The 22,292-nt window shown below is 38.2% G+C and overlaps 1 protein-coding gene across 1 annotated transcript in view; it reads left to right on the top strand.

The window, feature by feature from the left end:
• Window positions 1–18,996, top strand: part of XKR4 (XK related 4) — a 224,595-nt gene extending 205,599 nt beyond the window's left edge. The window contains exon 3 of the mRNA XM_063168845.1: window positions 5,593–18,996. Coding sequence (XP_063024915.1) covers window positions 5,593–6,539 — 947 coding nt within the window. The 3' untranslated portion in view covers window positions 6,540–18,996. The remainder of the gene's footprint in view (window positions 1–5,592) is intronic.
• Window positions 18,997–22,292: the final 3,296 nt, after the last annotated feature.

A 22,292-nucleotide genomic window follows, 5' to 3' on the forward strand; every position in this document is an offset into this window, starting at 1 on the left:
AATCCCCTTTGGTATGCAGTGGGAGAAAGTTAAGCTGAACGTTGGCAAACTGATGAAACCATCTGTGCTGCCTTGAAAATCCCCAGCGATGAATAAAGGCCGTGGCAAAAACTGGAAACGTGAACTTCTGGAGACTCATGCTCAGACACTGATACTCCCATGTTTGTGAGGAGGAAACAGTCTGAGTGTAAAACCACAGGAGTGGAACATTTCAATAGGGTGCCATTTCAATCTAGTCACAATCAGATATAGTGGGAGTTAAGAAAAAAGAAAAAAGTGCTTTTCTGACCTCAGGAAGCTTATTTCAGTTGAACAGAAAGCCTTTGATCTTGGTTTATGATAGCTAATACATGACGAACTTGTTGATGTGGAAAGGTAATAGGATTATTTTGGCAATGTGTTTATGGGGAAACAGCCCAGGTGAGAGCAAGAGTTTATATTGTTATCCCTTTAGAAAACAGGAACGCATGAAACAAAAGTAAGATTCATCTTTAAGTTTCATCTCATGGTATTGATCATGAGATCCATGAGCATGAAACACATACTGATGACCAGGACACGTGGCCCTTGATGTGACCAAGAGCTGCCCTTAAAGCCTGCAAAGCCTCCTGTGTACTAAACCATGTATGGAAGAACAGTATGCACACCGTGACACACATTGCTGTCATACACTGTGTTTGGGAGCAAAAGAACTAGTGCAGAAACCCATAGACTCTTTTCAAGATGCCTGCAAGGCTGCCTCCACGTGAGTCTTTAGCTTGTGCCTACACTTGCAGAGCAGTGTTGCAAAAGATGTGTAAATATAGCAAGACATTTTCTGAAGCTGGAGGGATACAGTCATGCTCTTTCTTAAAGGACTGAGATGCGAATGTTATAGATCCTTGGCTGTGGTTCAGAGAAGCACCTGGAAGCTTGGATGCATGTAATGTCACTTCCCCAGATGAGAAGGAAAATCAAAAAATAGGCTTTCTTAAAATAATGTTTCAAAGTCTCACATCCCAGGCACTGTTGTCACACCTAGATGTCCTGCTGCATTTGGTATTCCTGCTTTTAGATGAATTTACTCCTGGAAATGATGAGATGAGTACAAGTTTTGAAGGAAGGATGAAGCAGACAGACACCTTGGCAGGAGTTTGATTTCTGAAATCAGGTTGAATGTCAAGGAGCACTTTCTCAGATCAGTTCATTCATTTGTAGGGTTTCCAGCTGACTCGAGTTGTTCTGTCCTTGTGCTATATAGGATTTATGTACTGATATGATTAGAAAAAAAGTCATTTATGGATGTGGATATACCTTTAATCTTTCAAGTCCAAATCAGGTTTCCCAAAAATGCCATTGAGGAGAATTCCATTGGTTCTGACCTAGTTATCCAAGTTTGCTTGCTTCCTTGAAGCAATAATACATTTGTGAATGTATTCATCTCTGCATACATTTTCTTTTCCTTCATATGCATTTGCTTTCACTTGTGAAAGTCATGTGTGTTAGTTTTTTATCTTGTCTTTAATGAGCTGTAGTTCATTGTAGTGTGTTATGTATTATATTTAAAGTACACATAGAGAAATGCCACAATCTACAAAATGCAAGCACATATCATAAATGGGGAAATTAATAATTTCAGGGAAATAAAGTAAAATTATGATTGAATCAAAGCAATCCTGTTCTTTGTTTATCAGACAGAAAGTCTGTTATACTCTCACTATGTTAAGAACATCTGAAACTCATTTGTAATTAAAAAGATGTCATTCCTTTATACAAATAAAGTAATGCAAACCATTCAAAGAATAAAAGAGGTTAAATTGTATTTTTCACTCCAACCAGATTATAATTAGTTCCTGGCAGAATGTTGTCCTGATACAATGCACTATTTTTTTTTCTGTTGTGACTATTGTGGATGGGCTATGCTGTAAAGGCTGACAGTGGGTATGTACACTCCCACTCTTTGCTATTTAGGGTGTTTCAGGTGTCCACTTTAAAACCATTCAAAAGCATCCCTTTGCTGATGCAAATTGTGATGTTTTTCCTGTGCAAAGCCTGCATTTCTTTCCTCTTCAGGACAGAACTTTAGAGATCAAATCATATACTGTGGAAAATATTGAAAGGTTCCGCTTTAGAAAAGAAAGAAACATGGAGCATGCTTCCATGCTTCCTAAGGCCATTTTAGAGAATTCCTGCTTTCTTGTTCTTGTAACAGTCTGTAGTGGATGAGCATATAGCTGCTTGTGTACATATTCACTGGGAATGGCTATTTAGTTTTAATTTCAAAAATCAAGACCCTAAATATTCATAGATTCATAATACAAGAGAGTCAAACACAACAGAAAGCTGCTGCAGTACCCAAAAAGAGTGCAGAGACTGCAGATGAGCAAGTAGGAAAGCTGATTTTTATTCTTCATGGACAGTGGCCCCACAGATCTTGTTCAATCTCTGTTCATTTCTGAGTGGCAAATAAGTCTTCCTGACTGCACCTGCATTGCTGCAATGTTTGTTTGATAGTAATAGAAATTTATTTTAGTTCCTCTTTGAAATAGGGATAAAGAGGTTTATATGCATCAATATATTCTAATTAATGAATTATCCATTTAGTACTACAATAATTCACTTTATTTCTAACCATTCCCAGTGAATTATTTATATAGTGACATTTATTAGCAAACTGCCATTTGCATCACTTCTACATCATTCTTCTCATCATTAATTTACTTTCAATAATTCTTTAGTGCTTGGTCTCATCAATAAAGAAAAATGGATGGAGCCCATGAAGCATTTAACTTTGTCCTAATTCCATATCCCTAATACCACTGCCAATAGCCAAGAGCAGACACAGAATACATTAACTGGCAATTCCTCCCTTTTGTACATTCCCTTGTCTCCTTTTCTCTCCTGTATGCCAGTATCCCTGAGTTTGTTCTGTAAAAGCAGAAGATGATTCCCTATTAATGACTATTTAAATAACAGAATTACATAGCTATTGTACTTGCTTCTTTATGTCCCAGACAGTGACTGTGAATTAATTAGCATTAGAACAGTGGAAATTCCTGTGAGTTTAACATTGTATTTTGTGTGCATTATTGAATGATTTTACACTTCCTAATGCAAAACTGATGATATCTCTTCAAACCTCTGGGGGAGTGTGTGAGGTCATTAAAGTTAGATTTGCAAAGAAAATATATGGATTTCTCGCTCACATTACTTTTTCCTCAGCTGATAATGCTATTCTTGAGTTCTTGTTCAGAGTGGCTTGTTTGTATTGAAAGATTCTTTATACTATCCATCTACCTTTCCTAACTTTTCATTTCATGAGGGAAATGAACTGTGTTTTCTCAATACTTAAAACATTCCTACAGGAAAACAAGAACTTACATTTTCAGCTCCCAGGGTTGTCATCAGAGATAATGGAAACATGAAGGCAGCTCAGTGTGAAAAAGCAAATATCAGAAATGAAAACACTAATTTATACCATGTCTTTTTCCTGTCTTCATTGCTGATAGCTTATTTTGTCCATGAAGGAAGATTCCAGAAGTAACTTCGGTGTTTTTTTCATGCAGGCATCTGCATGGGAAGAAAAATTATGAAGTTTTATTAAAAATTCTCCCTGGAATCCTAAGTTTCCTTTATATTTCTGCTGATTGTTGTTATTTTTTTTATTTTTGAAATGAGGGGATTTTCAATTCATGGATTCATGGGAGCTCACAACATTATTAGCACCCTGCCAGAGAGGAAGAAACACTGGCAAACAGAATCCCTCCTGAAAGCAATGAATCTCTCCATACTAATTACTGAGCAAAATCTTAGTGTGTTTTGCCAAGTGAATTGTTTAAATAGATTTTATCTCCATAACTTACTTTTTTTCTCTTTTAAAATAAACTTTTTTTGTTTTCTTTCAAAGTAAATAGCATCGTGTATTTAGGCTTAAATTTAACATTTGCTATTAATACAACTTCCTAAAATTCATAATATTTAAGAAATATATTCTTGATTGTTAAGTTCTAAAGAAAACTGTTTAATTGGGAAGAAAAATACTGTCTATGCATCCAGAACTAAAGCTTGTCGAAATGATTAAACAGCTTTTAACAGCAGACAAAAGAAATGTTTTCTTCATGCCAGTTTGATTTACTTCAATAACTAGTTCAAAGTTAAGGAACTGCTTAGAAATAGAATAAGCTGAAGCATCATTATCATTAAATGGCCTATGAATAAATTCTCAGTCTGGGATCCTGAGACTTATGAATTCATTCATTAGCTGTATGTAAAATTAGCTTTGGTATTAAACCAGTTTTAAATATAAAATGCTTGATACATTTTTCCCCTGTATACAACATTTATTGCAATTTTATATAAATAATAAATACACTTGAAAGGCAAGGATTTTGCATTTCAATTGCAATTCCCATTTCCATCCAAAGCAGCTGGATACAAGGCGTAAGTAAATAAAAATTAATCTTCTAGTAAAGAAGAATTATCATTCATTTCTACCAGAATGCTATGTAAGTATTTATCATTTGAATAATTATGCTGATCTATACCATTTTTGAAATGGGAATGTAAGGTGTTTTTCTGGTGGTGTCTGGAAGCAACAGATTAGTTTAAAAGTCAGATTCATTTCAAAGCAGCATTTTTTTCCTAAATTTACCTACTGACAAGAATCAAATTCCCTTGAGGAGAAAAGAATATACATTTAAAATAAGTATGAGAAAAGGCCTGTTTTTTTAACAATTGTTTTACAGTTTTTGTATTTTCACAAAACTAATGTTTTAAATCTTATGAGAAATAATTTCATGTTGAATGCTTTAAATATTTGTCAGGTTTTACTAAAATATTATCATGTAGGGCCTTGTTAACAGGCAGTTCTGTGATATATTGGAGATAGAATGGCTATATAAATTAAAATATATCACCCCCTACTTTAGGAGCATCTTTACTCATTATTTTAATTCTGTAAAAAATTACAACATTTTAAAAATAAACGTAATTTCCAGATGGAAGAAAGTGAGTTCTGACATTTTCTACTTATTAAAATTCTGTTTTAAAAGGGTGAAAATATCAAAATGGTCAATTTTTTCCCTCAGCAAGAATAAGGCGGTTTAAATTTTGATGTAACAATAGTAACATAAATTTATTTTTAATAGATTTTATGTAGATATATGCTCACATTGTCATTGATTTATTGTATATGTAGATGATGCTGGCATTTTAATTAGAAAGACTTGGTTGCTTTATATTAGGTTTCTTTAATGGCTTATCAAAATCAGAAAATTCATATTCTCTCTTGAAAACATAAACCACAGTCTCTGTCTGACAGAGACACCTATTCCTGACTTGCTCAATGCTGTGAATTAATTAATTTGTTTCAAATATGTGGTTGCTAGGGAAGAGGTTCAGAGCGTGGTTTAATAGCTGCTCTTGTTTGTGTGCATCCAGCATTGGGCAATGAAATCTCAGCAGCAGAGGTTCGTTTCTCTGAGTAAAGGAGAGGGAAGAGGTTTTATTGTGCCAGAGGTGGAGAACATATTTAAAGCAGCAGGGATCTCCCTGTTTTCAGCCAAGTGCTGACATACTAATTATGCCTTAACTGCACCTCCTGTTTCCTCCTAGGTCTTACTGCTGCAGCATCCCTTGTATCCCTGGCTTGGGCTTTGGCTTCCTACCAAAAGGCCCTCCGTGACTCCCGCGATGACAAGAAGCCCATCAGTTACATGGCTGTTATAATCCAGTTTTGCTGGCACTTCTTCACCATTGCAGCAAGGGTCATTACTTTTGCTCTGTTTGCCTCGGTTTTCCAGCTGTACTTTGGGATCTTCATCGTGCTGCACTGGTGCATCATGACCTTCTGGATCGTTCACTGCGAGACAGAGTTTTGCATCACTAAGTGGGAGGAGATAGTTTTCGACATGGTTGTTGGGATAATCTACATCTTCAGCTGGTTCAACGTCAAGGAAGGGAGGACACGCTGTAGGCTTTTCATTTACTATTTTGTCATCCTTTTAGAAAACACCGCCTTGAGCGTTCTCTGGTATCTGTACAAGGCCCCTCCAATCTCCGATGCATTTGCCATACCAGCACTGTGTGTAGTGTTCAGCAGCTTTTTAACAGGCATTGTTTTTATGCTGATGTACTATGCCTTCTTTCACCCCAACGGACCGAGGTTTGGGCAGTCACCAAGCTGTGCTTGTGAGGACCCTGCCGCTGCCTTCACCCTTCCCCCAGAGGTGGCCACGAGCACCCTGCGCTCCATCTCCAACAACCGGAGCGTCACGAGCGAGCGGGATCAGAAATTCGCGGAGAGGGACGGGTGTGTGCCTGTGTTTCAGGTGAGACCCACTGCACCATCCACACCTTCCTCCCGGCCACCAAGGATTGAGGAGTCTGTCATTAAAATCGATCTGTTCAGGAACAGGTACCCGGCATGGGAGAGACACGTGTTGGACAGGAGCCTGAGGAAGGCGATCTTAGCGTTTGAATGTTCCCCTGCTCCTCCACGGCTACAGTATAAGGATGATGCCCTTATTCAGGAGCGCTTGGAATACGAAACCACGTTGTAGACAAAGCAAAAACACAGCTTGGAGCAGCTCCAATGTTACAGTCCAAATTAAGGGTTGACAGTAGGGCTGTAGGAACAACTAAACTGCTTACTACAAGTAGAGCAGCAAGCTATAGCATTCTTAGTCTGGCTATCATCATGATTATCATTTGATCCACTGTGTGCAGTCTGTCTGCAGGACACTGGTACAGCAGCATCATCTGAAAGCCTCAAAAACCCCCAAACCCTGACCCACACATACAAATCAGTTACATCAGCGTGGGGAACTCACCCACCACCCCTCGCTGCTATGAATCTCTGACTGCACAGTACTTACAATCAAACCAATATAAAGGCTCTGACCAGAGCTTTCAGCTTCAGCCAGTAGTGCATTTTATTTTAGAAATGAATGATTGATATTTCCATAATCAATGGCAAAAACAAAAAAAACCCACACTTTTTCAAAAATAACGAAACTGTAGCACACAGTGTTGCTGTTAGGAAAACTGTTTTCTGAGGCAAAAAGCAGGAGCTTAGTAGTCTTCAACACTCCCATAAATCAACCATTCAGGTTAGAATAGGTTTGCAAAATAGTTCTTAATTAAAAAGAAATGTCATCATGTTTATAAGGCTGTCAATGGAAAATAAACTAAATTCTGATTAACTAGGTCATTAAAATTAACACTACCAGAACTGTTTGTTTTCTGTGGAATTTCAAAAATTTTTTTAAATGCAATTTAACTTCTTGATATTATTGTCAACAGAAACTCTATGCAGCTCACTTCTGGTTTTGAGGAGAAATACGGAGCTCTAGCACGTAGTGACATTCATTAAATGATAATCATGATTCAGTGTTCAATTTGCAAAAAAATACAAAAGTAAAAGAACAAGGAAGTATAGTTTTCATATTCTAAACTTTTTGGAGGACCCCTTTCAGATATTTCAGAAGAAACCACAAGGAGCTGAACACACTGAAACTTCTCTGTTTCAGGACTGAGAATGCATGATTCAGTGTGTGAATGTATGCAGGTGTGACAAGAGACTGACATGCCATACCCTTCTAGTGCCAAACATTGTACAACTGCAAGGTTGATATTGCCTGAGGGACACAACAAGTGGCACAAGCCCTACCAGAAAAAGAAGCAGGAAAGACCAACCAAGCTCTCAATGTGTAGAGACAGCTCTGATTTTTTCCCCCTCAAGGTGAAAGTGATGTCTTTTAAAGGCTTTCAGCCACCTCTTAGTAAGTATATTCACTGAAGTATAATACAAACAAGTTATGTGGAAGAGCCTCTTCTGCCTGTTCAAGACTGGTGTCCAGACGTGTCTAAAAATTAGAATTTCTTGTAATAGAGTGCTTTTGATGCAAGCTTTTGGGTTTTAAATACCTCCCTAAATCTAGTTAAAGATATTATACTTTATGTTAAAAGTATCCCCTGATGGTGCTTTCAGATGCATTAAAGGTGCAAGTCAAAATTTGATAGTATTTTTTTTAAAGCTGGTGCAGAGTGAAAAACTCATGGATTATTTCAATATTTTTGTAAAGTAAAAATATGGTATAAAAGGTTACTTTTTATAAACCTCAAATCTTTTAATACATTTCATTCTCTTTATAGCTTAGATTTTAAGAATTGGTCCATGAATTTTATCAAATGACTTTTACAGGTTGACATAAACCTGGTTTTCACACATTCTGGATTTCTTTGCAGTGTAATGCCATATGAAAGCCTACATGGGTACTTTTAGAATACTCTTTAAACTGTGGATCCTGCTTCAAATGTGAGTGGCTTGTAAAGACACCAAGTGATTCCATGAGAAACAATTTGCTATAACTATTTCCATCCATTTTAGGAGAGCAAAGCAGAACTGAAGAGTTACTGTTGTAAATGGCATTGTCAGGATGGAGAAGACCTGATAAATGGACTGTCAGATATATCCAGTGTAGTCACTGCTGTGTATGCTGCTGGGTAAATTTCTGTCTTTCCTATTACAAATATTTGTACTATGAAATGGCCAAGGTTACACAGACTATGTTTATTTGTATGTGTTCAATTAGCCATTTTTAATGTTGACTTTTTTTATTAGTGAGATATTCAATACCTGTTGTACTTTGCTGGGGCTAGTTCCTCTAAACAAAAACCTGTGAAAGTGCAGGAATCTGCAAAGCAGAGGGAACTTTACAGAGATCAGAAAAAATCTATGCTTCAGGGGTTTCTTAGGTATTTTCAAATTAAGCAATTGCCAACTGCCTCTATAAAATTTTTTAAATAAAGCAAATCTTTGATAGTCCAAACCTGAAGCTTTTTACAAAGTGATTACCCTTTTCTTCATGGAGATACAGCTGATTATTCAGAGAAAAGCACTCATGTTTTTTCAGAAAATATAACACTGCAAGAACTGCTAAAAAAAAAAAAAGATTTTGGAAGCAAGTCCTTCGTCCTATCATATTCAATAGACCCTTCACTCCAGAATCAAATTCCAGCTCACGCAAGGGAATAGCTGTTTTTCTTTACAACGAGGGCAAACGTAAGCTTTATGATCCAAGATGTGAGGGTTTCATTTGGAGAGTTTGAAGTGTTTGCTGCTGCTTTAACAACCTGGAAATTGAAGCCTGAGTGAGGCACAGTGGGCAGCCTTCTCAAGCTTCAGTCTCCCACCAGCAGCTCCTGGGGAGAGGGGCAGCATTGCTGCTGCCAGCGAGGCTCTGCCTCTCCTGAGGTCCCTCTCATCCTCATCCTCTCGCTCTTCCTCAGAGCTGTGAGCCCTTTGGCCAGGCTTACAGATCTGAAGAAAAGTTGCTTTGTATGGAATTTAAAGGGTTAAGGTGCTTGCATTACAAGGTTTCTGAAGAGGGTTTGGGATGAGTTTGCTTGATTTGCTTTTATTTGGTTTTGGAAGGAAGGACACAGAGATGTCATTTATCCATGTGGCTTTTCATGCCTAGCATTTATTTTCTTTACGCTCACAGCATTTTTTATTTCTTAAACTAATGTTTGCAAAAATGTTTATCTTAAGGAAACTCCTGCAGGGTGTGAGTGCAGAGTGACATATATGTGTGTGTTTGTGTACATATATTTATATGTATGCAGCTCTACATATACACACCTCAGAATTCAATGCGGCGGTTTGAGGCAGAGGTAGAAGTCCTTATGCACCAAGTCAAAATTTGTTCTCCAAAATCTTGTTCTCTTACTATCATACCATCAGTGTCACCTGCACTGAGAAGAGGGCAGTGACTGAAATCTAAACACTCTGAGGGCTGCATGGACAGTTTCCTAATTTGCATTGCTGTGAGTCGTCGCATTAAAAGCTGTAAAAATTTTTAATAGAAATTGAAGAATAAACATAGTCCATGCTGAAATTCCATTATGGCCTTATGGACAGTTAATAATCAATATGCACTCTTTTTTTTTGCCACAGACAGTTCTAAAGTCAATAAAGTTCAACTGAGACAGCAATAGCAAAAATAAAATTTTAAAAAAGGACTTGTAAAAAACCTGAACTTTTGGTTTTCAAATAATGAAAACATCATGCCTTTTGAATTTCACGGCAGAATACAGGAATATAAAAAGGCTCATATTTTCATATTTGCATTCAGGCAAAGAAAAGCAATCACATCTATTTGTTAGCAGTAAGATTTATGGGAGCATTGTTCTAATGAACCAAACTAACTTAGCAGCAGACTTAATGGTAATTTATCTGGTCAAAAACTTAGTCCTAAAATTTTGAGAATTGTGGATTTGTCTGTTGCAGAAAAGACAATTGAACTACTATCAATAATTAAATAAAGGTAATGTATATCCATGTTCATTCAGAAAACATGTAAGAAAATGTAAGAGAAAACTTTTTACTTATTTTAAAAGCTGTATATTCTGTAATGGGATAATTTTTCTTAAAAATTCTTTACAAATATGGGCAATACTTTCTTTCCATGCATATTTAATAATGAAAATACTAATTTCCAATTTTGTTTATGTCAGTTTAAATATGCTTCTTGTGAAAGAACAATGTTTCTTTGTTTGGGTTATATAGACTTAATGGCATATATACAATATTTTCATTGTCAAACCAACAAATTTTATATTAATTAGTTTTTATAAAATTGGAGAAAATTTTCCTCCCAAAATTTAATGCTAGGTCTCATCTGCCTGATTTTGTAAACTTTTAAGCAGAGGAGAAAAATCATAATCTTATTGACAATTTAATTTTTAATATGTGGTGAATAGCTATTAAACCTGTATTAGTTTAAAACATATGAAGGTCTTTCCAATACATCATTATCTCCCCAAAAGAGCAATTCATAAGTGGTACTAAAAGTAGAAGTGCTGCTTTATTTGGAAAGGGACTCCCAGTCATGCATTATGTTCATTTACTTTTTATTGGCCAGCAAAATATTCACAACTAGACTGTTGGGGTTTTTAGAACACAAATTAAACGAGTTTGAAGTGTACGTGATTTTATCATGTCATTCCTAATGAGCCTTAAAAGTGGCACTGTACTGAGTTTTATTTGGGTCTGCCAGTGATTCAGCTTCCAAAGCCCCTGCCCTTTCTCTGCTCCCTGCCTGAACAGTGCAATCCAGAGTGACTGAGATGCTGTGATTTACTCTGCACCCCCTGCACTGCCTGCACAATGCCAAGGAAAAGACTTCAGCAGATCCCTGGGGTCCTACTGCTGCCTCTCTCACTCCTGTGCATGGTGGGAAGCAGAACAAATTGCATCTGTGCATCCATCTAAACCAGCCTGTGTAAGATAAACCCCTACAAGATGTGTGTGATGAAGTTAATGATAACACTGGTCCATAAATCAACAAGCCCAACACCACAATTGCTAATTTTGCAGTGTAACAATGCAGGACATGGGAAGAATTGTTTAAATACACAATAAGCCATTTAATTTCACTACTCGTAGCAATTATACTAACTCACATAGAGCCCAGGCTCTCACCAGAAAGCCAAATGGAGTAAGTGGCAGACAGCCATTTGTGTACCAGAGACATTAAGCTATAAAATCCTCACTTAATTGTTTATAGGACTATGTCTTTTCATTACAGCATTGAATCCATTCCTCCTTATTCTGATAAAAAAGATAAAATGCAAAATGAGAGCAGATTCTTTTAAATCTGGGAATAAAAAAAATGACACAACTGATTACTGCCCTGTAGTGATTTTTTAAAACAGATTCTGCCATCATTTTCACTTGGCTGCAAATTGCTGAGTGATCTGCTTCTGAGATGATTTCTCACATCTGGTATGAGCAGATTTCATTACAGGAGAGACAGAGGTAACATTACAAGGCCTTGTTCATGCAAAGTTAAGGGAATGGTGTCACTGATTAAGACATCATTTACAGAGCTGTTTTAACACATGAGGAGTCCCCTGGCACCCTTTATTTTATCTCAGTTTAGGATTTTGGTGAGATTTCTTCACTGGTATGAATATGTTAAAATCAGGTCCTGACCTAGAGCAAACAACATGAATTCAGACCATGGTAGTGGAAGTCTTCACCTCTTCACTCCAAACTGAACTCAGCTGGAGGTTTGCTTAATGCCAAAAAGCCTGCAAGGCACTTGGCTCAGCCTGAAATACCTACACTAAACTTAGTCCTGACTCAGCATGAATCAAAGATTTCTACTTATATCATTTTTAGTTCAAACATTCAAGATTATACCTGCTTTGACTGAGTTGCTCTTTTGTGATCCTTTTAAGAAAACTTTGAAAAATGTCCCTGAAACCAGTCATTTCCAGCGATTCTTACAAAAGCCAATTCCTGATCAGTACATTCATTAAAAGGAACTTTTTCTGTGTAAGCTTGGCTCCTGTACTTACATTTTGCTCTAAATGTTTAGCATTTCGTTCTTATGCAGAGGATCTTACGCACCCATTAGTAAACTGTGTGCCTACTCTGAATCCTGGGGCAAAGACAACAGATATGCAAGATACAGAGCAAAAAGTCCTCTTCAGCACACTTATGGGGTGATTTGCATGAACCAGAGAAGTCAAACAGAAGCTTGTGTATAATTACAACAGACTTATACATATAGTTGCCATATTCATTGAGATAGATTTACAAAAAATTGTGATATAAGTGACCAACTAATAGAAAGATCAAATCTCAACTTCTACATGCAAGGCAGCATAAAAAATATCAGCCAAGAAACTTTAAAGTGCAACCAAAAATCTCACTTTAATGAATGGTTGAAATAAATTTTAAAATGTAATAGATTTGTCAATGCAACAAAATGCAACATTCATAGAAAAAAAGATATGGCTGCTGTAAGTTTACTCTATCTGTAGGTTTCAGCCTCTCATTTCAGATAACTTTGGAAACAATTGCTTCTGGCATGCTGCAGCTCTAGGAATGCTAGCAGCTTTTCTGCACGAGATCCGTTCTGCTATAGGAGAATCCACATCCTTTTAACAAAGCATTGAGTTTGGGGTAGTTTTTGCACTGAACTAAACCTCACAAAAGCATTTTTAGCATGAAATAGGTGTGTCCACTCAGCCACCTAGTGTGTAACAGCACTGCAAAGCAGAATTTCACAGCTGCGTGATTTCCTCAAGGTAAAAAAGCTGCTAGTTGAATGTCTAGGAGAGCCTGCAGAGACATAACACAGCACTAAGGCAAGGCATGGACTGTGTTTGTGTGCTACAAGTCTGCTCAGGGCAAGGCCTGGTCGTAGTCCAGCACTTTCCTCCCCACCTCATGCACCAAAGAGCTCACAAAAGAGAGGAAAACCACGTGCATGGGCTGGATGAAAGCCACACCACTTGGGGACCAGACACCCAGCCCGTGGCAGCGCAGGGGCAGAGGTCGGCGCAGGCACGTCGGGGTCTCAGGATCCTCCTGCTCCTCCAAACTCCACTAACTGGGACCTCCTGAACATTTTTAATGCCAGATGTTCAAGGACCTAAAATTTACCTCCTGGACTTGGTCAGATACACCTTGGTCTTCACAGCACAAGGTTAGTTCAGCTGCTGTCTCCCACCTAAGCCTGCCAGGGTCCTCTGAGCAGGTATTGTCCTGCTCATTTTACCTGAAAGAATTGGGTCCTCTGTGGTGCTATCAGATGGAGATTTGCACTGACATACTCATGAGGGCTTTTCCAGCAGCAAATTGGTGGTTGGCAGAGACCAAGGGGAGAGCCAGGTACAGTGATCTCTTCAGCTAGCAATGATTCATATCTTTAGCTGCTATCTCTCAGGGGAGGGATATAGGGCTGCACGCTGGTGAGGAGAAGGGCAATGCTCTCTGCCTCATATTTTGAACTGTTCTTCCTCTTTGTGGAAAATGTAAATGTGGACATACAAATGCACAAGACATGTGCAGTGTAGACATACTTCTAGTATTTTGACATGTTCAGTCCCTTTAGTGTTGAGGACTCTGAAATTGCTGAGCACATTCAGTGCCATTGCCTACACCTGGCCAGAGTAATGTCTGCAGTAAACATCTGGGGCAGAAGCAAAAATCACTTTGTTCACCTTCCAACCTGACCAAAAGCCGTATGAACATGGTTAACACTGTGACAAAGCCTGAATCTCTACATGCTGCCTTGAATCAGATCTATTAATGCACTGTGTGCAGTTCTGGCCACGTTCACGTGGCTTTTCCTTGGAGCTCAGCCAGACTTTGTATGGACACCAGAACTACACTTGTAGCATCTGTAGCTCCCTGAGCCCAAGTTTCATACACTTTGAGATCCCAGCTACTTTGCCAAACAAAGATCAGTTTGGGCTGAGCAAAAGGCAAACAGGCTCTGTGCTATCTAGCAAAGCATGTGGAGCAGACATGGTTTCTCTGGACAGTACATTTGGACCACAGTTGTGTGCAAATTGCCCAGGCTGGGGTGAATGCAAGACATTCAGTGTCCACAGCACACTATAATGAGTACTCTATGTGGAAGTGTTCAGTTTTATCATAGTAAAATCAGTAGGACCTTATCTTATGCTTGGGAGCAAATTTACAGTTTCAAATGCATTATTTATATTATCTATCTATCTATCTATCTATCTAAAAATATATATATATATAACATGTGTGTATATATATATATGTGTGTGCATGTGTGTGCGTGTTTGTGTATACACACGACAGTGAGTCCTGAGATTCTATTAGGATTCAATCTTACAATTCGTTTCAATCTTAAGCCTAAAGCAAAAAAAGGATCAGGAACATTGTCATCAAGGATATCCAAGTGGCAATTGCAAAATAGAGAATTAAATTATTGGAAAATAAATATAATATTGGAAAATAAATATATTATTGGAAACAACCTTGTGATTTAGTGTGCCAGCACTTTAAGAAAAAATTATGGAGAAAATATGTCTAATGCTATATTTTGTATCTTAAATATTTTGGTAAAAGAATAGAGCAGGGACACTTGTGTAAAATAAAAAAGGATTTATCACATTTTCTTAAGGAAAAAACCAATCATATAGAAAAATGGCAAAGGGATCAATTAAACTTTTGTTTCATGTAATGTAATGTTGGTTGTATTTGTTTCAGTATCAGTTATCATTGTCAGTAGCTTATGAAGGAAATAACCTGCAATAATTAGGATGGTTTACTTGCATTTTGACTGAAGAATGCTAATTGGGTTTGTTATCCAACACATATGCAGTTTCCTGATGCAAGCTGTTGGAAGGAAAGACTGGCTCTTGCACAGGTTATGTAACTAAGATAAATTTCAAATGCATGTACTTGAAAATGATACTCAATTTAAATGTACCATGCATATGCATTAACTATTTCTGAAATTCTAACCACTGATGCTTTTTTCAATATGTTCTGCATTACTATGTGTCAATCCCAGACTGTTTCCCAGAAAATATTGGATGAGAATTAGTTTTAAATTTTGTGCAGCAGAGGAAGAGACTGATAGCCAGTGAAGGCTTTTCCTTCTCTGAAGTTCAGATACCTGTATAGAGCTCCTGACCTGTGTCACCATTCAGCACTAAGGATAATGTTTGAAGAAGCTAGTAAGTTTGCAAGGGGACCTGTTACATGGTCAGAGAGATCTAAAATTGTCATGACTGGGTGAGATAATGGCAGTAACTACAGAGGAAGAGTTCAAAAGCAGTCACTAATGACTTTCAGCATCATTCCCTGAATTTCCACTTTGGGACACACACCATCCTCCTGTCAGCCAGCATCCACGTGTGCTGGGATCACTCCTGGCACCTGCACTGTGGTGCTCACTCTGGCTCAAAGGGAAGACAAAGTAGGCAGCTTGTTTCCAGCTCCAGTTCTCCCTGGGCCATTGGGCTGGCCCGTGGGACATATTTCACCGAGGACACTTAAGCTATCGGTGAGACTGTCACACCAATCTGGACAGGATTTAGCCCTTAGATAACACTGTATGGACAATGAAAAATCTTCCTTTGTCAGCAGAGAGGGCAGCTGCCACTATTTATAGTCACAAAGTGCCAGCATATTGTCATGTATTTGTGGTTGCTATCGATTCCTTCTTTTTTATTTTATTGGAACTGCTTAGAACTTGTCGAGCTGTGCCTAGGTTGATTTGCAGCTAATTAATTCAACAGACATTTTTAATCTTGCAAATGTGTGGCTTGTAATACAGTAATCAAAGTCCTGTGAGCGAACATTAATCAGTTCAGGAGAAAAAAAGGGAAAAAAAGCATTGTTAGCTGTGTTCAGTGAAGTACCCACACTGGAAAGAGAGATCTAGAAGAAATGTAACCTTAGTAAATTCATCCTAGCTAAACTTTCATAACTAATCTTGTGGAACATTTATCTGTTTGATTAATTTCATATATGCAAGGAGTTGTATTTTAAAGAATATCACTATGGTTGAGACAGCTTTAGTTACCATCAGCGTGAAGCTGGCCAAATTTCCTTCTGGTCATTTATTCATCTTATCAGCCAAAAAGTTATTCTATCCAGCAGCAGTAAAATTTCATTTTTGAGGTGATTGTACTGATTTTTGTACTTTTTATCCTTAAGAAATTACTGTAACAAAGCACATACTACATTTAGCAACAGCAGTGAGAACTGGGTGAATGAATGAAGAAAATGCTGGTTTTCCCTGCTTTTAACATACAGTTGGATTTTAGCTACTTTGACATGAAGTAGAAGGTTAAAAAAATAAACTATGCTGCTTACAGAGGCATCTGAAGGCTTGTGATTAGCAAAGCACTTAATTTTTTCTCATCATCAGAAACAGTGTAGCTTAGCACAGTTGCAGTTTTATAAAAATCAGCAAGAATGAGTGGGTGGTTTAATATTTAACTTAACCCTTGTAGGAACACAATTATGGCAACATGGGACTCAGCAAGATCTCTGGCTTGGGACCCTCCTGATACAGAATTTTCAGGTGGGATGATTTTCAGCCCCCTCCAGTCAGGCTGCACAGGGCACACATGTGAGTAATCTGTACACAGATTTTATCGTGGAAGCCTCTCCTCCAGTGACCTTAGCAAGGAGGCCAGAGATCAAAGAGACACAAAAGCAAAAGGATGATTCCTCTGGTCAAGATTAAGAGATGTTTGTGAAACACTGTGGAAAAGCAGCCCCTGCTGTTTCAGTGGATAAAAGGAGGAGCAGAGTATTTTAACAGCAAAAAACCAAACAAACAAACAAATAAAAAAACCACAAACAAAAAAACCCAAAACTCAAACCAACAAACCTTGATGCCAAAATACTACTTATGGTGCAATTACTCTCTCCTCGGGGAAAGAGGTCGACTGAGAAAATTCTTTATGTGTTACAAACTAACTGAAACACACAGGGAGACAGTGAAAGATACTTCTTAGATGTGACTTTGTTGCTCTTGACAGGAGCTGTTTATTAGCAATAAGACACAGAAGTGTCTCAAACTAAGGCTTGGGAGACAAGGGTTTTGTATGGCAGTTATGCCAGTGATGGTTAGGTTTAGAAATGACAGATCTTTACAATAGATTATGGGTCAGAGAACCTTATTGCCTTCTTTATGGAAGATAAATCTCAGATGGCTTCCACAAGAAATATAAGGTGTGGAATAGGCTCAAAAGATGGTCTTTTCTGTATCTGAAGTATCATAGGTTTGGTTGCTCAACTGGTTCTGCATTTTCTCACACAGTATATCCATGAGCAAATAGTGGATTTGCAGGTGCATGTTCCTTTATTGCTAATAGTCCTCACATCCACTTCCTCATGCACAGCTGAGGAACACATGCATGGGACAGTGTAAAGGCTTAGAACAGGAAAAAAATTAGAGAAAATGGAAATCAGTAGATATGGCAGAAGCCTTATAATTAGGAAAGAGCTGTGAAGCTTTAGAGTAGGTGAGCCTTCATAGCATTTGTTCATGCTCAGGCATTCTGTCACTCAGCTCCTCACGGAAACTACTGCTGAAAGATTTCCAGTTATCATCCATTCTTCCTTATTTAGTAGCAGAAACAGTCTGGTTTCAGTAGAAAACACTGTGGAGTTATCTGTAACCTCATGCATGGTCTGTAAGTGTAGGATATCATGACAGATCTGTTTTCTTCAAAGGTTTACTCAGAAAGGTTGGCAAAGTTTACTAGATACTGTTCTGATGTTCTTCCTTGCTTCCATTTTTTTCTTGTGTGTATGAGTCTCATATGCAAACCTCACCAATGAGAAAAGGCAATGCTCAGGTTATCTAAGAAACTTTCTTTTCTCATGTCATGGTACAAAATTCAAAAATTCCTTTGCATAACACCTGGCTATGGGGTAACTTCTATAGTTAAGATGGAAATCTGGATTAAAAATGAAAACACTGAAGTAATTTTCTCAATTGCAAAGCAGGAATTTTATTAAAGACAGCTGTCATAGCTTGATTTTACTTCAGGTCAGCTGATTTTACTTCATCATTCCACAGCCTTGGTATGCGCCCATAGCAACCTAAAAATTGGTATCTTTGTTTCTGAGGTAATTTCTGACTCACAGAACAGCCTGTAACAGGGATCATGGTGGATTAGCAAACAAGGATCTGCCATTCCACCACAGTTCTTCCTTACCAGGACTGCAGTTCCTTTAAATCAATTCGCATTGATTCTCAAGGGCAGAAACTGTCCCCTGTGTAATTTGTTCTGCTTGAGGGGACAGATATTTTGCTGCCTCTTCTCCAAGTTCTGTATTGTTAACAAGCTAATGTTTATCCTAACAAATGAGAATCACTGTACTTTCCTGCAGGTGCCACTCTGTGTAGGAGATGGTCTCAACAGAGGCAGCCGCCTCTGTTGTCCTTCCCATGCTTGCTCACCTGCCTCTTTAATCAAATATTAACTTAACAATTGTTATTTCACATGCTGCAGAGCCAAGCAAAACCCAGTTTGGCTTCTGGATTTGACCTGTGGCATCAGCAAATGGGAGATTCATCTTCTCACTGTAAGCCGAGTGCATTTGGAAATGGTTCCCTCTGGGATGCTATAAACACAGTTCATTACCATATTGGTTTTATAGCAATTTTCCAGAGTACAGTTAAGCTTTGAAACTTTGTGCAGCTCTCTGCAATCTTCTTGTATGAAAAGAAAAAAGAAAAGAAAAGAAAAGAAAAGAAAAGAAAAGAAAAGAAAAGAAAAGAAAAGAAAAGAAAAGAAAAGAAAAGAAAAGAAAAGAAAAGAAAAGAAAAGAAAAGAAAAGGAGACCCCCAACTTTTAATCATTCTTCCTCAGCATTCATTGTTCTCTTGAAATTTGCAATGTGCAAGGAGCGTGTCAGTTAATTCACATTGAATATTTCAAATGGATTCCTACAAAATATATTAATTAACCCAGTAATAATTAAAAAGAGCATATTATCCATTCATTACAGCAAAATTTATATTCAGATAAGGTTAACTAATTTGTGTGTTCTTCCACCCTCCATTTCTTAATATACAGAACTCCAAGTCTATTTTCAGGTTGACTGGTGGATTTGATTTGGTTTGGTTTGGGGAAATGTGCAAAAGTGTTTCTAGGCTGTTAGTCAAACAAGGGAGCCTTCCAAAGCAATTTCACATGAGGCAAATGATCCTAAAAGACAGACTTGATAACAACTGTGCTTACAAAATCGTCTTCAATAATCTACAGCTAAGCAAAAAAAAAAAAAAAACAAACAAAAAAAAAAAAAAAAAAAAAAACAAACAAAAAAAAACCCCACCAAACAAACCAAAATACATTCTTAGAAGACAAATGGAGAAACTTTGCCTGGTGCACATGTCAATATGTCAATAAGACATACTTACACCAATGCTCTGGACAGAAGCATTTATTATACTGTTTTGATTACAGACAGTTTATAATCATAAAGGGCCTCCCTGAAGGTCCACCACAGAAAATGAATAACTTTCTTATGACTTTAGTGGAGTCCAATAAGCCCCAGGAGAAAGCACATGGGCATTTTGCTCTTAAATTCTGCAACACCAGTCTAAGTAAAATTTATTTATTAAAGGATCTCTTCAGTAGCTATTTTGCAGTGCCCATGAACTTTACTGCCAAGTGAAATTTTCAGTCTTTGTGCACTTAATACTGATCTGGCTAAGTTGAAAATGTCTGAGGAAGAAATATCAGGCTTTATATTAAAAAAAATAGTTTACTGGAAATAATACTTAAGCATTTCTATGTCTTCCAATTCCGTTAGTTACTGGATGAGGCCAAGATACCTCACTGGATTCCAGGACAAATTAAAATGTCTGTTTAAATTTTCAGAGAGTTTGTGAATATATTAATTATATTTTAGTATTTTCTATGAAATAAAAACTGTCACTTGAGGTATGTATTTCAATTTCAGTTTCAAGACAAATCTACATCTTTCTGTGAAGTCCATGTCACCAGGGAAAATCTTGGGAAGTGAAATTTTATCCTAAGCTCAGGCATGAGTCCTGTTTTCTACCCAGCCTGCTATCCAGCCCTCCATGGTTCTTGCCTGTCATTCTTCACCACTGAAATCCCTGAAAATGGATCTAGCATTTGGATCCTGACAGATTTAACTTCATTCTTTACTGCTCACTGGCACAAGGACAGGAATGAGGCAGGTGCAGGTAGATCCTCTTCTCTTCCAGTGTCCAATGGCTAGCAGTGACACAACAGAATTGGTGATGGGAAGGGGGACTGCTTCTTCTTGGGGCAAATGTTGGTTGTGAGTACTGAGACTTGGAAACATTATTTGTATTTTGAAAGGAAATGTGGCAAATAAAAGTACTGACACAGTGAAGAGGATGTCTACATTTGTCAAGTACTCACAATGCCAACACACTGAAACACCGAGATGGATTCCCTGGGCTGTAGAGGATTGTTTTCTGTTGTTTCACGTGCAGAAAAAATATTTTTACATCCATTGCAAAAGTGTGCCTTTTAACATCTTTGTGTTTTATGAAATCAGACCTGAAAAAATATTTCTCCCCTCTTTGAAATCAGAGCATCTTTTTCTGCCTAGGTTTACATAAAGTTATAAAACCTTGACTTCTCTGAGAAGCTCCCTCTTGTGCTGAAACAATCTGAGCAACTGAGCAGAAATCTCTGACAAAAATTTTGAGGAAAGCTGAAATATCATGCCACATCAAGAAATCTCACAGTCCAGTGCTCTAATTTTCCATCTAGTTCTAGAAGGAAAAATTACAAGGCCATGATGTGCAGGATGTCCAAGAGTAATTGGCCTTTACCATCTCTGCCACCATAGTGTATACATTCAGCACTCTGTGAACATTAGTAACTCCTCATTTTGGGTTGCCAGAGACTAAGTTAGCCAAAATCACACTTCACTTTTGAAAATCATTTTTACAACACAGTAAGATCAGAAGGATACAATTAAAGGAAAAAAAGAGGAAAGAAAGGGCTTCAGGGCTTCCTTATTTTCTATTAAGTAATAGAAAATAAGAATAAAAGATGTCATATGCACACAGTTCAGAAGTACACATCACACTTTATCACAGGCCAATAAAAAAAAAAGGAAAACCACTCACATCAGAACTATTTCAGTTTTTGATGCTCACTGCTGTGATGCTCTTCAAGCCAGGTGCAGAATTCATGACAGTAAATTGCACACACCTGTGTTGTGGCCATCAGCAGAGGGGTCTAACAGTAGGGCTCAGAAGAGCCAGCACATTGCACATTTAGTAATGTGATGGTTTTGAGTTGTTGTTACTGAAGACATCTCCAAATTGGTCTGTCTCCTACAAGTAGGCAGTTTTTTTGTGAATTTCATTCCCAAAGCTTGAAGACTTTCCATGCACCTGCGCACTCCATTTGGGCATTTCATTAAAGAGATCTGCATGCTTGTCTTTCTAGAGAGAAATGGTAGGGAAAGCTGGATCTGCCTCTGTGCCAGGGGCTGTTGGTGGAGCTCTGGGACCATGATGTGAGCCAAAATCCCAATTCATCCTCAGTGGACTCAAGCAAACACTTCCTTGGAGACTGTCCTGTCTGCCGGAGTGGTAGCACTGTCCCCCTCTGCAGATGAGCAAAGGTCCCTGTGAGAGCTGAAATGCAATGGTGCTGGGCACGGGCAGGAAGGCCCATGAGGAGCTGGGACTGTGCTCCAGAGTGGAGGCTGATCCTCCCTTTGGTGCACAGGGTCACTGCCTGGGTTAGGTGTGTACACACCAGCTCTGTAGGGACATCGTGTGCGGGATCCCCACCACAGGGGCACATCCTGCACGGATCCAGGCGTGTGGGTGCATCCCAGGCAGGCTCCCAGGACATCCATCCAGTCAGTCCCCAGGAGGCACAGGTGTGGATCCCTGGCCCTGTCACTCTCAGGTGAGCTCAGCAGAGAATGAATGGGTGTGTAGAATTTCACCCGGGGTGAGATGATGGTGCTTCCAGGCACACGT

This window comes from Melospiza melodia, chromosome 1, assembly GCF_035770615.1.
Source record: "Melospiza melodia melodia isolate bMelMel2 chromosome 1, bMelMel2.pri, whole genome shotgun sequence".
NCBI lineage: Eukaryota > Metazoa > Chordata > Aves > Passeriformes > Passerellidae > Melospiza > Melospiza melodia.